Source organism: Bacillus rossius, chromosome 6 (assembly GCF_032445375.1).
Source record: "Bacillus rossius redtenbacheri isolate Brsri chromosome 6, Brsri_v3, whole genome shotgun sequence".
Classification (NCBI taxonomy): Eukaryota; Metazoa; Arthropoda; class Insecta; order Phasmatodea; family Bacillidae; genus Bacillus; species Bacillus rossius.
In genome coordinates this window covers 994173-1012761 of record NC_086334.1, presented here as the reverse complement: position 1 = coordinate 1012761, position 18589 = coordinate 994173, and the positions used below count along the sequence as shown (strand labels likewise).

Here is an 18589-nt window from a genome sequence, read left to right as displayed (position 1 = left end):
CAGATCTTTCCAAGAAGAACAAGAATGTTTAAATATAGTAAAACACCAATTACTATGAAGAAATTTAATAAGAAATGTCTAATTCTCAATAACTTGTGAGTTTTCGCAAATATGAAATACGTAGTGCATGTACAACTCAAGTAAAACGCCACGCAAGACATCTGGACCCACAGAAACGAGCGCACATGTTGATAGTTCACCCAGGACGAGGCAAGAAGCTCTGTGTCCATGTGAATAATTCTTCGGACAATCCCTCCAAGTCCAGATCTTGTGCCAGTAACCATAAAGATTGCAAGCAAGACAGTACCCACAAAAAGCGTCACAAATAGTATGAAGTTGTCCAGAATCGATTTTTCATTTTGGTCGGGGTAAATTTCTAAGAAAAAATAAAAATTGAAAAGTATCGTAGCTGCAATATAAGCAACAGACTGTACAGTGCCCCCAACTTGGGTTCTGTAAAGGTTTAGGTCATCTTCTTGGCGATATTTGATTGGCGCTACCCCAAATATCTTAAGAATAACAAACAAAGGCTTCACAGCTGATCTAATGTTGTTTGGCTTTCCGAGAATATTCATTGTATCTTCGCCCTTAAATAAGTTATAGAATATGCATAGATTTGTAACTGCTACTCAGAGAAGTTTGTAATTTAGTATTTATTTCTAACGTAGGTTTAATTTACACTAATTATAAAAATTGAATTCTTATTAGTACAAGATTATTAAATTTTTTCTAAACTTTGTGTCCGCGAACTACCAAATCATGTACACACGTTGGCAACCTTAGCTCAAATAAACGTATTCGAACTAGCGTCTTGCCCTGGGCAATTTTCGTAAGTGCTCTTACCATATTACCATCGATCTATAGAGTAAATATTAGAAAGGAATCATTATCTTTGCAATACATCTAGATAGTGTAACCTTTGAATTCGTTGCTTTCGAAAGGAAGCCTCTTCAATCCATTGATAAATATTTTACTCTTTCGCTTGTACAATTTTGTATTATGTGCTAGCATACCTTGTATAATTTCAGCGAATATTTTTGGTCATCTATTTATTCATTCAAATTTATTTAGTAATACATTAACTTACTATTAAACTTGCTTCCATATAATGCATGTCATTAATGTATAATCTATACAGTATTTCAAAATAATTGTTTGGATGTGAACTGTAAGGATAATGAATCAGTTGAAGAGCGGTAACCTTTAACACACGCATTATACGAGCTACACTGGTAAATATTTAATAAACTTAAAAATTTTACAAATTTATTATATAATTATTTTATAAAGTTTTTTTAAGGTTGCGGATGAAAATATAAAAAAAGAAATATCAAATCTTTTCTAATTGAACTGCTAAAATATTCGTCAAACACCCACGTAAACCTTTTGCAACTCGTCGCCGAATCAGCGCAGCTGCACCAGCAGCACCACATAGGTGGCCAGAGACCCCAGCAGCGAGCAGAAGGTGCGGCGCTCCAAGCAGAAGAACCCCCAGGCTGTGAAGACCACGGGTCTGCTGCACACCTGCAGCTGGAACATCTGCAGCTCCATCCTGGCGGCCGCACTGAGAGATCTCTTCAGGCTCAGCTTCTGCAGCAGTAGCACGGTCTTCTCCGTCTTGTCTGCCACATGTTGCAGCAGTAACGTTGTGAATGTGACCATTTTGACGTTATAACGTCTTATAAATCGATGAACGCCGGCTGCACGCACGAAAAATTGTCACGTTCCACCTGAGCCGAGCGTGCAAGAACCGGCCAACCACCGTGCGAGAAAATCTTCTATAATATCAAACATGTTAAGGCTTTTTTTTTTAAATAATTGTTCGTCATTATATTTAAACAAATTATTTAAATTAAATTTGCAAAAAACTGTAAATAATATTTGAAAATTAATAAGTATGCAATTTTTCATCAAAGTTTTCTTATGACGTTATCACGTAAAATTATCGTCCGTAAACCGACTTCACAGACAACCATCTTTTTAAAGTAATAAATGCTTTACACATAACTAAACAATAAAACATTAAATTTTATTGGTTATTTTTTATTGTGTTGGTTTCTGTTAAACTACCAATAGTTTTGTTAGCGTGAAACCTTATAGTGTTTAAGCTACAAATGATTGAAACAAATAGTGTAAAGCAAAATGTATGGTCGTTAGAGATGTCTTTTTTTCCTTGTAGGTAGTATAAAATATTGCTCAAATGGTTTTGAGCATTTCTAAAGCAAAGTCAGATGCATTTGCTAGGTTCTGCACACCAAACATTTACCTTGAAAATTGATGCGGCTGACTGCGTACATGTAAAAATTGTCTTCTACTATCCGAGTAGTGCAGTTATCAAATGTGCAACATTATCGCACGATGCTGAAGTTTAATTTTAGTTAGACTTGTCAGGAATATTAAACATTTTTATTTAACTGTTAAAAAAAGTTTCCATGTCTCACCAGAGTTATTAAAATTGAAATCGGCCATGTTATTAGTATCCAATTTAAAATATAGTACCCAAATTTCTAAAATGTAGTAACTGATTGAAAGTGTTAACGTGATTGGCCGAGGAAGTGGCCAGTCTGCACGAGTCTGCTGAGAGGCGCAGTAGCCCAGGATGGTGACTGTTCATGATATGGCAGTCCTAGGAATCCCCGACATTACTTAATACGTACCATTCTTCTCTTTTTAAGTTATTGGGGTATTTTTTATTTTCATGGCTTCTCTGATTAATCCGTATCTGTGTTTGGAACTTCCAACCAAGAACTTCATAAGTATCACGAACGCGGCCTCGCTCAGAAGCCAAGAAGTAGTTCCGGGTCTGTAGGCGGATGTGCACATCGCTGTGAAGCCGTGGGGGCAGGCCGCCGGCGTGCCACTGGGTCAGCCAGCCAGGGACTTCGCCCCTCCCCTGCGAGCCTGTCCCATTAGTCACGAGACCCCGGGCCAGTTTGCGTCACCAGGGCTTCGCCGCGTCCACTCCACTCGCTAGCAACCGGAGGTAGCCAGAAGACAGTGTTATATACCTTAACCTACTTGTCACTTTGGTGGTATGAAAGGCGATAGCCAAGATATAATATATTAATTGATTTTTAAATTGTGGTTCAAAAACCATGTTCTTAGTATTATAATGCAATACTTGCCGACGTTTTAAGGTCTTATCGTTGATATTGTCACGAATTCTAGTACGTATATATCTTTTCAAGTATAATTATTTGGTACTATATATGCTACATATTTTTCGTGCATCCTTTACAAGTGTGTCAAGAAGTCCCGTTAAATCACTTCAATTGAGTAATACATTGCCACTTATATAATGAATTTTAAAACTAACTATTAAAAAAATGTATTTTTTAACAGCGAACCGGTTATAATAGTCGACATTGTTTTTCTTGAACATTGCTTCAAGGCCACACCTTGAAAGTTAAATACGGGTGTTTTCACTGGAAGGAAATACATTGAAATAACCTTTCATGGTATCATTTTTTTAAAAATATTTAATCAGTAATGATGAAATCAGCAAATATGAAAATGTAATTACAATAAGCGAAAATTTGTGAGAGAATTTTGGAATTCAATTTTCTTGTTGTGTTTTCATTAAAGCATCATCTGAAAAATTCCATTGTTACTTCTAAGGAAATGTAACTGATTTACGCCATATTGATCTAAATATTAATTAAAATTTATTTTAATATTATAAATTTTGCTCTGTTTGACCATATGACTTAATAATCTATTGCCTTGTTATTATTAATGACAGACTGTTACAATAGTTTCTCCTGTGAAATAAATAATGTTGTTTAGGATACAGCTGTAATAATACTGTTAAAAGTCACTATTATAATCTAAGAAAAATCAACAAATGGTAAAATGAAAATATATTAAAAAAATTATAGTTATCGATAGCATCCAAATTAAGAGTTGTAATGTTAACAAGCCGGGTATTATCAACCTGGCAACAGGGGACGCTAGTTGCACTGTGCGGCAATATAATGAGGCAGACTATAGATAACGTCACAAAGCCTGGGAAGCAGCTACCCCGCAGTACACGCGGGAGAAGCAGGTAGAAAACTGTCCCGGCTGACGTGTCAGCTCGGCAAGGAACGCCTGACTGTCCGCATCCCGCAGCACGCACGAGAATTGCTGGTGGCGTGACTTCCAGGCGGACAGACGCATGGGTTACGCGACCCCGACGGTGTATGTCATAACTACGGTGTTTCCTCTTCACCGCTGTGCCAGTATCACCGAGTGCTGGATGTAATTTGTTCCCATAAAAATTAAATATAAAAATATAGGTACATATAAACTTTTGAGTTGTCAATTGTTTTGTGGTCTAAAGACCATGAATAGAAAAAAACAAATTATACAATTTCAAGAAGTCTCAGCATGGTAATAACCCAAAAAGTGGTCTTCTAAATATTTAAAAAAAAATTAAATGTTCAAACGTGACTTTAGCCAGAAAAATAAGTTTACAAACTACCAACGTTATCGAACACATAGAAAATTATATATTTTTTCTTCTTAAACTAACCTTATAAATCAGTTAACCTACAGGTATAGTTAAGCATTATCCCGACGAGTCCCGCCATGTATCTATAGTTTAGAGATGTGTTGATTTTACGTCAAATATTTTCCTAAACATTTTAAGATGAAGTAAACCATTCGACTTTATGAAAATAAAAAAAATAAACCAAGCAGGACTTTTGAAAGTGTCAATTTTTAAGTACTTATGTTTACTAGTGAATGTATCATAACTCAACTGTCACCGGAAAGAATGTTCGGTGCTACTCTGAGGATCTAGGAGCGCCTGAAGTCCAGACCACCTGCAACACAGGGCTATAAGTCACGGTCTCGGTTAACCGCTGCCCCATGCAACACGTCATCAGCGACTATTCATTCCCGTCGCACCGCAGACAGGTTCCCAGCGCCGCAACTAGTTATCACACGCCTCTCCGGCCTTCTTGGGAGTGTCGCAACCACTGCTGCTGGCTTGGGTCGTGTGCTCCAAGATAACCTCTAGAGCACGTGGGTCGATCTAGCGAGGAAGCAGTCTGCACTCTAGAAGGAAGTGCGCGCTAAGGCAGTGTCTGTCTGTCTCTCGCTCTGAGCTCTTGGGGCCGCATTCCCTCACGTCAGTGGCCAGCGCCGTGATTGGCTCTCGGCTGCCTGAACCCTCCGAGAGAACAACTCAGTTCCTCATGTTCCCATTGAGCAAGAAACCTTCCTGCGAGTGTTGGAATTATAGCCTCGGGAGTACTTTTATCCAAACATACATCATGCGAGAAAATGTGATTTCTAGACACAAGAATCTGTAACTATAATAAGTTAAAGAAAAACTATTCTGAGAGTACCAATGAAAATGTTTTATCTTTGACATGGTACCAACTTGCAAAATTTGTTAAGCTGACTTATTATCAGCAACGTTTATAACGTCGAAATGCATTGATTCCCATGTTATGCTGTTGAGTTATTCAGTTTAAAATCACCTAATGTGGACGTGAGTCAAAGCCCAGAAAAAAAAAACTCATCTGGCGAAAAATTGGAAATAAATATACTGGCATACTTACCGTAGCAAGACACCTTGTAAAAATGTGTGCGAGACTTTTAGTACTCGCCAGGGATGTGTGAACTTCGAATCTCGGTAACGAGCATAGTCACGTGTTTTCATGTTGTTCATTTTGCAAATAAACTTATAATTCATAAACTCGGAAACGAAATTTAAAATAAAATACTCTAAATTAATGCCAAAAGTTATAAATATACTGATCAATAAAATATTCACTTTACAAATATATACACCCTTTCTTTCTGTGCTTGCCACAAGAATTCGCTGCCTGAACCGTAAATGTTTTGCACCACCATCACGCATAAATAGCAGCACGAACATAACTGCAAATTTTTAAATATTAGAAACGGCTCCGTTAAAAGTGTAAAAGGCTTGAAAGGATTTTGGAAGTTACTGCCCAACTTACTCATAATTATGAAACCGTTAATAATATAAAGTTTCCGCAAACGTTAGAAGTTATACTTCTATGACATTACTAAAATATTAACCTGAAAAATTTTAAAACTTATATTATTACACTAAGTATATTTTGAATTTTTTTTGCTTAAATAACTGAGATCAGTCTATAAAAACTTCCTAGAAACAAGTCGTAACCTTATTAGGCTGAATCTTTATTATTATATATTCATGTTGCTAAAAAATATTTTTCAAGTGACATGATTTGAACCACGTCCCTTGAGATTACATGCAGGCTCTCTACCGCTCTGCCACTAAGCCTATTGAGAGTTTACAAGGAGAATATGTATTATTTTGGTAATGCGAGATTGCTTAACGCCTTTTAAAACTTGAAATTACTTTTTACTATCATAATTCTATTTTACCACATGTATATCAGGGTAGTTTCACTTACGTATACTTTCATTTGTCATACCAATATGTTTGGCATGTACCCCAACGTTTACGAAAATGACTATGTACGTGTTCACGTTGCTACACTGTCTGCCATCTTGGTTTCACTTTTCCGTTTATTGACTTCCGTTCAATTTACGCGAAATTACGCTTAATAAATGCCGTACACTAAGAGCTAAGATGTTTAAACATTAACATTAGTTCCTGTGTTTTAGAATTTAAAATAAAATTTTTGTATTTTAAATTGATTTCTCCATAATATGGTCCATATTCCTTGATAAATATTATTTATAAATTCCAGAAACAAAGAATGCACAGTTTTTCCTTGATTGACGCATGCCTACATAGTAATCGGACAGCTATTAAAGGAGATCTGTGTGGTGTGTTCAGAAGACCAACGTGACGCAACTGACGCGCCTGCCGAGCCCCACGCGCATCGCGAGCCTGACCGCCTACCGGCCGCCGCTACCCGTCTTCAAGCCCATCCCGCCGGCCATGGCCGCCGAGCGCTACCAGCACCTGCTGGCCGCCCCCGCGCTGTCCCGCCCCCAGCGGCTGGCCGCGGGCGTCGCGGCGCCTGGGGTGCCGCCCTTCCAGGAGCTGCCCGCCTCCATCACCCGCGTGCAGGCCGCCGCCCCCGCCGCCCCAGCGCCGCCCCCGGCGCCACAGCTGGTCGCCGTGCAGGTGGCGCGCGCGCCCGCCGCCTTCCGCCAGTCGCTGCAGGCCGCCTCCGGCCACTTCCAGGTGACCAGCACACAGCCCAGTGCCTCTCCCGCCTGGTTCAAGCATAGCCTCGCTTCCAACCAGTCAGTAGACAGCTAGGGCTTACATGAAGATGGCGAGGTTGTCGTACATGTGCTAGGACGAGGAAACAGTTACTCAGCCTAAATACAACATTACTGTCTATTTTTTTACTGAGCCTACAGTCACCTGCCTTTTATTATTCACGTTAAAGATTCAGCCTCATACAAAATGCTCTTTTTAAGTTTTCTTGTAAATTTTAATTTACATTTGAGGGATTATCCTGTAAACATATCAGGACGGCATTCTTACATGTTGAGTTTCATGCACGTTGGTCATTTGAGAATATTATTTCGGACACATGCCATTGCTAGTTTATGCAGTATCATAGAGAAAACATGAACAACGCTTAAAAAAAATGCATACCCAACAAACAAACCAAAATGAAGCCAATAACTGGCCGATGTCACTTGTTTATTTCATGAACAGCGCGGTGTGTGAGGGGAGACTGGTGTTGTTGCAGCAGTGTGTGAGGGGAGACTGGTGTTGTTGCAGCAGTGTGTGAGGGGAGACTGGTGTTGTTGCAGCAGTGTGTGAGGGGAGACTGGTGTTGTTGCAGCAGTGTGTGAGGGGAGACTGGTGTTGTTGAAGGCGCGCCAGGACAAACTGCCAGCAGACAGCGCCCTGGCCACCAGGAGACTGCCGCCCCAGCAGGTGTCGGGCGCCGACATGCAGCACACCATCAGACTGCTGGCGCGCGCCGCCAACATGTCGGAGCAGGCCGTGGCCGCCGCCATCTTGGAGCGCCAGCAGCAGCTGCTGCAGCAGCAGCGCCGCGCGGCGGAGCTGGCCGCAACCACCACCACATCTACCACCACCACGGCCAGGCCGCACGGCTCCAACCTCGTGCGCCAGTACCCCGCGGCGGCTGCCAGCAAGGTCCCTGCAACACGTTTCTCAGCGGATAACTAGGATTAGCTCATGGACATATTTAGTTTGTTTTTGTGTTTAACAAGTTTTACTGGAATAACTTTGGCAACTTAAAATATAACATTTCATGAATGCTCAATATAAATATTATACATGGCAATTTTATAATTGGTTAATCACTTAAAACATTAGAAACATTTAACAATTTTTTTCTTAAATTCTGTATTTTATCAAAATAAAAGCGTAATACATATTCGCCGAGATCAATATTCGCGATTCGATTCGACTTCGCGAGTATTTGAAACATCCGACTTGATATTCGCTTCGCATAAAAATAAAACAAGCTAGTATTCGCACAGGTCTAGATAGTTTGTCGTGACCTGATTCGCTGGCCGCTGAGTCGAGGCCGCGCGCTGATTGGTCCGTGCCCGCAGGTGATGAACGCGCCCAAGGAGTACTACCCGGTGGGCTACGACAAGAACTTCGACGACAACTTCGTGTCGAGGGTGGAGCTGCCCGACACCAGCTTCGGCTGCGGCGACCAGAAGCACTTCCCGGGGCTGTACGCCGACGAGGATCTGGGCTGCATGGTGAGTGCCCCCTCCCCTCTTGTGCTGACCACCTGGCCGCGTTCAGTGCTTTCTCATGGACAAACACAGGTAGCTATGCCGCCGCCACCCCTCGTCTGCAGCCCGACTGCATGCTCCCCCAGGGTCATGCTATAAGCTGGTTGGTAGGCTGCACTATGCCTATAGCCACGTGGCTCGTGCCGTACAGAGCCTCTAGCCCCGGAGTTGCGCCTGAACCAAGTCACATGCTTGTCATGACCCCGGTGTTGCTAGTGATGTTCTCGGAATGTGATTATAACTTCGCCCTAGCCACCAGCTTGTTCAGGAACTGTGGATACCTACGAGACTTAACTTACTAGCTCGTCGTCTGGTCCCAGTTCCTACTCGCATTTGCTTATTTCAACATCTCTGGTAACTGACTCTCTTTCGATGCATTCCTATCAGCATTCAGCCTACTCCTCTAGCATCGCGTGAAGATCAGCCTTGAAGTTTCAGAAGTATCCTCAGAACCTGCGTGGAAATTATTTGACAAATGTTTCAGCAGTTTGAATGAACCAAATGTTTATTTTCAGGCACAGATTGTAACGTGAAATAATTGTGTGGCTGTCCGTGTTTTTTTTAAGATGGTGGGTGTCCTGTAAGCAAGATGTTTTATTAAATATTAATTTAAATTGTAATTAAGAATTTTTAAAAGTTTTATTAATATAATACATTTGTACTCTTGCCAGGAAACGAAGCTAGGATTGAAATGGATTAAGTAACCAAACATTTAAAGTAAACAATTTTTAATATTTGTTTGGAATTTTTTGGTTAAAAATGAAAGAATTTCGAGTTTATGGTCTATGGTCAAGGTCATAATCTCAGTGGCTTAGGGAAGCTTGTCGATAGGGATTTATATCCGCTGTGAGGACATTTCGTTCATGTAGAGATATTTCTTTTAGGAGTTAAAAATTTTCGAATTTTTGGAGAATAAAACTGGAAATTTTCCCTCAAAACCCGAATTTTTCCCTTGAAAAAGGGACATTTTTACAAAATGTAGCCATTAATAAGGAATTTTGACGTCAGAGGTCAATCGACTTCTCGCACCTCAACCTGGAACCTTTCCCCGGATGCCCTATTGTATACTACTAACAACCTATTGTATACTACTAACAACCTTTTTTTATTATTGTAACTGCCCATTTATAATGGCATTCAACTATTTAACGCTTTTTGGGGAAACTCTAGGTAAAGTATTATGTAATAAGGGGTCCGAGAAGTGTTATGTGTCTTTACACGGCAGACCTAACGTAACTAATGAATAGCTTTTTACAGCATTATTTGATACTGCGCTGATCCAAAATTGAAAATTAGTACGAAAAAAAGAATGGGAGAAGCTAATGGAGCCTTCCATCTTTTCATACCATTTAGGACTTTCCTAAAACGCCTTCATTAATTTATTTTTGGCCAATAATCAAGCGCAATATGAGGTATTACTTCAAAGGTTACAGCTTAAAATAAGTTACCCTGAACGCGCAACACCCTTATAAGGGTGGAGTTCTCCCAGCAAACTATAACAAGTTCACAAAGAAATAGCTGTACGTGTGCGAGAGGAAAACATAAACCGTAGCAAGGAACAAAATAAATTAGATTTCTTGACAGGTATGAGCGCTGATGGATTCATAATCGATATACTTTACAGCACTCACGTCTAATTTGTTAATAGACCGATCGATGGTTGTAAGGTCGAAGCTTTTAGGAGAATTGCCCAATGTGAGGCGCTGCTCTTGTTTCTTTAATTTAGTGTCGTGTAAGTGCTGCTGGGATCCAGACGCGTCTGCACATTTCGTGAGACAACTAACTGCACAGTAATAACGGTTAAGAATTACAACAATAGGTTACACAAATAAATATAATTGTTTTTTAATCAACTTCGTGTGCGAACAGCTATTAGTAGAATTAGAATATTGTTTTAAGTTTTACACAAGAACATATATATTATTTTTTTTAAAAATGGCCATCTTTGCGTACCCTAACAACTTATTCTCAGCTGTAAAGCCATTAATTGCGATACTAAAAATATTTGGCCTGGCGCCAATCAAGTGTAGGCAAGACGATTACCTTCATTTTTATAGAACACGCCTCGGCGGAACTGTGCAGTCCGTTGTTTACATTATTTTGGGAATAATATCGGTCTCATATTCTTTCAAAAGCTATTTTCATGACAAAGATGTTAGTTCAGAATTAGACATATGTTATCTGTGGATTGCCATCATAATGAAACACGGCTGGTATTTTACTACAGTGTTTTTCTACGCAAGTTCTCGAGTTGGCAAGATTGTCAGAAGAATAAGTCACTTGGATGAAGAACTACTCCCAAATACCTGGGTTAGTTATCTTTACATCAGTATATTTCTGCGAATTCAACTGTCCTGTGATGCGTTGTTTCAAATCTGTACTTACTGTACAGTCTATATTCTAAGTACTGATGCACATTCAATTCTTGGAACCTGCTTGATTACTACATTCTCACGACTGGGGTTATTATTTTATGTAAACACAATATTGCTTCTCGGGAAGATTGTGGATTACCTAAACAAAGAAATAGAATATATTTGTGGGCAAGGTATGCTCAGAAAAGATCATACAATTGGAATTGCACTACACAACCAGTCTTCGACATGTTCTGATGATGGTATCTTCCCTTATCCACTCAGTCGAGGCAGACAAGTCAGTGAGTGTCGACCTTCACTGCGCAGAAACCAAACATGTACTCGGGATATAACTGCTGGCATGCTATACAACTTAAGAAAGATCTACATGTATATGCACGAAACCTTAATCATGGTGGACAAAATGTTTGGATTTCAAATATTAGTTGCTCTTACAACCAGTCTTATGTTGATTACGTATCAAGCCAACAAAGTTATTTCATTGATAAAAGTAACCAAACCGATAAATATTCCCATAAATTGGACAGTTATAATGCCTAGTGTAATGTGGCTCATCAATCACTTCTCAGTGATAACATTTACGATGTTCGTACCACAACATGTGGCAGACAAGACGGAGAAGACAGTGCTACTGCTGCAGAAGCTGAGCCTGAAGAGATATCTCAGTGCGGCCGCCAGGATGGAGCTGCAGATGTTCCAGCTGCAGGTGTGCAGCAGACCCGTGGTCTTCACAGCCTGGGGGTTCTTGTGCTTGGAGCGCCGCACCTTCTGCTCGCTGCTGGGGTCTCTGGCCACCTATGTGGTGCTGCTGGTGCAGCTGCGCTGATTCGGCGACGACATCTTGGTTCTATTGCTGTGCACTTATAGTAGAGAAGAAGGGTTGGAAAAGAAAAGAAGGAAAACAGGATTGGAATTTTTTTTCTTTTAGTGAAGCTATGCAAGTATTTACTTTGGTGCAATGAATGGTCGTATTTTGCTATGTTATTTGTAAATATCTATTTAATTATTAACTTTGTAATTTATCTGGTTTTGACTCTCCAGTGCTGATAAATTCAACAAAATCTTGAATATAAAATGTATGAATTTATACATGTAATACTATTTATTAAGTGCACATGCAATGCTTGCTTGGAAATTTTGGCACCATACATACTAATATATGTTGTGACCGTGTGTGGTCACGAGACGGTAATTTATGACCCTGCACCACAAAACATTTGACATGAAGAAGCTTACCTTTCATGTTGACGTGTAGGAATAAACTGACCTCTTGTGACGTCACGACTCATAGATAGGCTACGGCTGAGTGCGGCAGAAGACAGTGCACTTTCAAACAAAATACCATAGACAAAGTGGAGACTTCACTCCTACACAACATCGAATTCAGTGTTACCAACTCTGGATTTAGCAAGAAGAAGAATAAATCCCGGAAATTGGTATGAAGATCCTTCTAGGACATTCGAAAATCATCTCTATTAATCCCGAGATTTGGAGGGGCAATAGGAGGGAAGGGGGGGGGTGAGAAATGGGTATATAAGCCCGGTATTTCGACCAGTTAAGCATGGAGCAGCAGGACCATCACCCAAATCATCATGAGGCATTAGAGAGAGAGAGAGAGAGAGAGAGAGATTGACAGAAGGCAAGGTGTTTTGGAGAGCTAAGTATGAGTGTTGTAATTATTTGTTATGATATGGCCAGTAGAGTTTAAAGTTTTGATAATGATGAAAATAACTTTGAGTAGTAACCATTGGACTTGTGTTTTGTGCGAATATGATGCACCTGTTTAAACTTAGTGTTGCTTTAGGTGTTCATAATGTGGATTGGCACTTGGTAAAATTTGCTGCCCTCCTGTTCATTTTGCTTGTTGTTGGCGGCCATATTGCTTTCAATAATTTATTTTAGCTCTCCAAAGACATTTTCCTTAAGAGTTGTAATAGTTTGTTTATGTTTGGTCTAAAGACATGAAGCATAATAAATGTTGGCTTTTCCAGCCTAGAGTTTAAAAAAAACCAAAGAAGGCATTAAAGTCAGATATATTTATTGTGTGTAAATTATAAAATATTTGTGATATATTTATGAGATCTAACTATTTTTGTACTATTTATGAGATATGAAGATTAACAATAAACTTGGAAAATTTATTTGTCTTCTGTCAATGTTTTTGCCACCTTACATTTTTCAGCATAGGTTTTGATTTGAATTTAACATGCAGGTTAGGCCCCATCTGGGCAAGTGTTACCTTGTGGAAGGAAACAAGAGTATGTGCTTGCAGTGGGAGTTGGGACTCTGATGGGGCCCGTCCTCAATGTATTAAGATATTAAGACAATATTTAAGTTTTAATTAATATACATGTTTAACATATTTGTGTATACATATGCTATGTCTGTGTATGTAGCTGTTGTGTGAGTGTTTGTGTTGGTGGGTGCGTGACCTATTTATCTTGTGTTACTCTCAATCGATTACAATAAAATTCCATATTTAGCAGTTTTTTTAAGTACTAAATATTATTTAATTTTATTTGTTTGAATTTATTTTGAAATCAATTTGCCTCAACACAATAACATAAAAAAATTTCTTGCATCAAAACATGCTTACACTAAGTGTCTAAAATCTATTTCCTTATGAATAAAGTTTATTATTTATACAGTTTTTTTTACCCATTTGTGATTTGTAATAGCATATGATTCTTTAAATCAACTCTTTACGCTACTGTTTAAAAGAATATTTAATACTTGTTTGCGAGGACATTTAAATAATTACTGAGAAATTTTTTTTAATATATTAATAAAGAAGACGAAATTGTATGAAAATTTTATCTTTATAAATGAAACACACATTTTTTTCTTGTAGCCGCTCTGTCCGTATGCATGGATTTATTTATGCATAATATAATATTTTATCGCTATTTTTGAGTGGTGATTAATATTTTTGGCGTATATAAAGTTATATTATACCTACGTTTCAGAGGAATTAATCTTGAACTACAGCCATAAACCGTCTTGCCAAGCGGCTGACATTTCAAGTATTCGGAAACCTGCAAATGATCTTTACTTAAATTAATTTCGTGTAACCAATAATTTCATTTTCAGTCAAACTTAAATTTTTTTCCTCTAAATATAAGTTATAAATATATTGTGCACGTGAGCGATGTTCTGGCTTCTAGATATTGTAACACTATTTAAACACTAACAATTTGATTACATTAAATTTTTAGGTTATTAGCTAAATATACAAAACTATTTATTAAATTCTTTAAAAAAATCCTACGATCTTTACAAAATTTTAAAATTAATATGAGTATGTGAACAATTTTCCATAATTGTAACAAAATGTTATTATGATATTTTTATTCAAAATATTGATACAAAATTAATTATTTAAAACTATATTCTCCATTTAAACATTTTCATCATTATTACTTATTAAAAATCTACATTTTTAATTATAAACTTGCATTATCCACAAAACCCTTATAATATAAATAGTATATGATATTTTTTATAAGAGACACTTTATTCTATTTTGTTTTTGAATTACATTATTTTTTATTAGAAAAATTGAAATTTAATTTAATAACTCCAACATAAAGTTTTTAGTTAGTTCATTTAGTTTTACAGTGATATAAAATATGTTTTAAATATTTGAAATTGTTGTTTTAAATTTTTTATTCATTATTAAAATTATTATCTACAATTTTAATTTGAACTCGTACTAAACCACTTTTCAATTTGTGAATTTAGTTGAATATTTTTTAAGTATAAAAATTAAATGTGTAATGGAATCATATTAATTTAGGATTAGTACAAGTATTGTTAACCATCATTTTTATAATTACATCCATTCAGTTATAAACTGAACCATTCATCATTTTAGATTGATTTTTCATGTATTAAAAGTGTTTTAACACTTAAAAATGTTTTTATGTGTTTTTTGTCTAAAAATAAAATGATAATGTTACACATGTAATTTACAAGTCATTAGTTTTTAAGTACTGAAGCCTACTAATATTATAAACGTGAAAGTTTCCCTTTTGGAATGGTCTCGCACAACCTATGAAGTGTGACATCACGAGTTTTCACTTGACACCCGAAGCTCCCAGAACAATGTCGTCCTAGTTACACCACTTCACGTGGCGAGCTATAGGAGCCCGCAGAATCCTCGAGAGGGACGACATGTTCGATGCCAAAGCATCGTGGAAGAGGGAAGAGGGGCGCAGCTAATCAGACAAGTAATGTGCCGTGCTAATGGACCGCGCAACACCTGGAGACTGAACATGCCAGCTGACAGCTAGCAGGCACACTGACCTGCCCGCGGCCCCAACTCCAGTATGCTCGTAACATTGTGTTAAAACTTAAAACTGCTCCATTTGTACCAGTTGTTTTCTACATTGTATTCAAGTTCCATATATGATCAATAATATTGTAAATAGTATTGCAGTCAACGATTTTTGTATAATGTTTTATTAAAAATAAATTTAAAAAAACATAAAACTGTGGAAGCAAAGTAACTGAAGGTATTGTCCCCTCAAAGCTGTGCTAGTTGGCTGTGCCTGACCTGACGGCGCTGCGGTGTGTTGTTGCAGGTGTTCCACGTGTGCGCCTTCACAGACGACGGCCTCATCATGAAGAGCTTCCTGTGCCCCGAGTCCACGCTCTTCGACCAGACCATCCTCAAGTGCAACTGGTGGTTCTACGTGGACTGCAAGTCCTCGGCCAAGCTGTACGACAGCAACATTCCCGTGTCCAAGAGCTATCAGCTCATGAAGGCGCTAGCCTTCTTCTCCAACTACAACAAGAGCTAGCCGCTCTAGTCTCCCGTCACATTGCTACTAGAGCAGACCATCCTCAAGTGCAACTGGTGGTTCTACGTGGACTGCAAGTCCTCGGCCAAGCTGTACGACAGCAACATTCCCGTGTCCAAGAGCTATCAGCTCATGAAGGCGCTAGCCTTCTTCTCCAACTACAACAAGAGCTAGCCGCTCTAGTCTCCCGTCACATTGCTACTAGGGCAGACCATCCTCAAGTGCAACTGGTGGTTCTACGTCGACTGCAAGTCCTCGGCCAAGCTGTACGACAGCAACATTCCCGTGTCCAAGAGCTACCAGCTCATGAAGGCGCTAGCCTTCTTCTCCAACTACAACAAGAGCTAGCCGCTCTAGTCTCCCGTCACATTGCTACTAGGGCAGACCATCCTCAAGTGCAACTGGTGGTTCTACGTCGACTGCAAGTCCTCGGCCAAGCTGTACGACAGCAACATTCCCGTGTCCAAGAGCTACCAGCTCATGAAGGCGCTAGCCTTCTTCTCCAGCTACAACAAGAGCTAGCCGCTCTAGTCGCCACTGGAGCAGACCAAGGGGCGGGTCTCAGCAATCGTTGCCACGTTAGAAACTGAAGTCCAAAAGTCATCCCTATTTCCCATCTGGGAAGCAAAACATTTTGATACCTTCATGATTCAGACCGACTTTTGCCTTTTGCGCATTGCGCCAACATTGCCACGATATTTAATAACAGAACCATCGGAATCAGCGGATTTAAGTAATATCACGTGCTTATAGTCCGGTCAAATTAGACCAAAAAATAGGAGTGAAGTTACAAAAATTCGCACCTAGCTGAAAATTGGTAGGATTGTTCAAAACACCATTATAAATGAAATATAAAAAGTCCTCATCGATCCGATACCTGGAAAAAAATTTACTCGGGGTCAAAGGTCGCAAAAACGGTTTCTTTGCGATTTTCAGAAAAACGGTAAGTTTTATCATAAAATTAGCTCAGACAAAAATTGTAGATCAGATAATTATCTATAAAAAATGTCTTAATACGTTTTGTCTTAAGAGCCACCGTTTTTGAGATATAACGATTCAAAAAGTTGAAAAATCCTACGAATTTTCAGCTGGGTGCGAATTTTTGTACCCTCGGATGTCTCAATTGACCGGACTATTAAGTTCAAAAATGTTTCTCCAACAGACATGCACTTCTGTTGAAAAAAATATTGATTTTTAAGTTTTATTTTCACACAGCACAATATTTGGTATTTTATAGAATAAAAATCAAACATTAAGTTCATTGAAACTGCGACATTTGAAGTGACACGAGATTCTATTAGGTCAGTAAATGCGCCATCTTGTTTATGGCAGGTCTGCTGGTGAATGAGTGGTTCAAAATAGGGCCCACAAATGTCTTACTGCGCGGATCTCACACGCTGTCTTCATCGTTGTTCTGTGGACGAACCTTTGTGCATTGCGTGGTAGAGCGCTGTCCTCTGGCGAACTCCAGTTGTTTGGAAGTACTGCCAGAGTTTTTTTTATCAAATCCCTGAACTAGCTTTGCTGTTATAAAACATACCCTAAAAAATTATTTTAGCCGCTTCTTCAAGTACACCAATGTTTCACCAAGCCATCGGTTGTCATTTCACCCGCAGAATAAATCCCGAGACACCACCCAAACAATAGAATATACTCATGTGTTGCGACCAATCAGACTCAGGGCAGCCGGCTCAGCCACTCAGTATTCACTTACGTTATCTTATCGGTGAGTGGGTTGTAATTCTCTCCAAACATTATTCTGGCAAACAGCCTATGTTTTTTAACTTACCATTGCCTCATCTAGCTTGTTTGAATAGATGTTGAAACAATGACATGATTGAACGGCGAGTACTTGATGCTCATTGGCACGGTCAACTGAAGGAAATAAAGCCTAATTCACGGACAAAACTATGCAAGTTAACTAACCACCGAGCACTAAGTGTTTTCAGCCTTATTTTAGCGTCTATAATGTTTAACTCAGGCACCGAAATGGCTTGTATACGGATGTCTCAAAATTGTTAATTTTATTACTAATCTTCAAATTAGAATTTTTTTTATCAGAATAACGATCTAAGTTAGCTAAATAAGTTATTTGTCTGTAGGATTAAGTGAAAACCAATTAGGAAAGAAACACAAGAGTGTAAGGATGTTAAACTACTATTTATGTTCGTATTTATTGCCTTATTGCCGATGCTATCTTTCGTAGGATGTAGATAGATAAATGTATACTATTTTTAGAAAGTTGTGTAATGATTGGACTTAAAGGTAAATTGTCTGCCCATATGATCTCGCAGATGACCTTTTATCGTCATCAAGTTGCTCAAATAGTATGTATGTTCTACTGTAGAAGCTGTTTGTGCATGTTAATAATTTATTTCATTTCAGACTGATTTCGTTTATTGTGTACATCAGACCATCATTAGAGGTGATTATATATGTATTCATGTTTATTTTTTCTCAATAAAGCACATAACTTTTATCTCACGTAAGATATTATTGCGGTCCAGAAAACCACGTATCTCCAATATGAATGATGTTACCCCATCACAATGTGTGTAGACTTAGCTAGCCTCAGTAAGCAGATACCCGGTGCATGAATCACAATGGAGACTGCAATAAAAAAACCCGTAAATATGCGCTGCAGCTTTTAAGTGATTTCTGAGAACCATAAATTTGAAAAACCTTTTATACTGTCTTGGAAGCATGAACTTAGAACAC

General features: G+C 38.7%; 1 protein-coding gene across 1 annotated transcript in view; it reads left to right on the top strand.

Annotated features, from left to right (window-relative positions):
* The window catches only part of LOC134533359 (uncharacterized), a 41045-nt gene extending 22697 nt beyond the window's left edge, over positions 1–18348 (top strand). The window contains exons 7-10 of the mRNA XM_063370879.1: positions 6788–7141; positions 7790–8077; positions 8503–8658; positions 15653–18348. Of these exons, the coding sequence (XP_063226949.1) occupies positions 6788–7141; positions 7790–8077; positions 8503–8658; positions 15653–15871 (1017 nt within the window). The 3' untranslated portion in view covers positions 15872–18348. The remainder of the gene's footprint in view (positions 1–6787; positions 7142–7789; positions 8078–8502; positions 8659–15652) is intronic.
* The last annotated feature ends 241 nt before the right edge of the window (positions 18349–18589 follow it).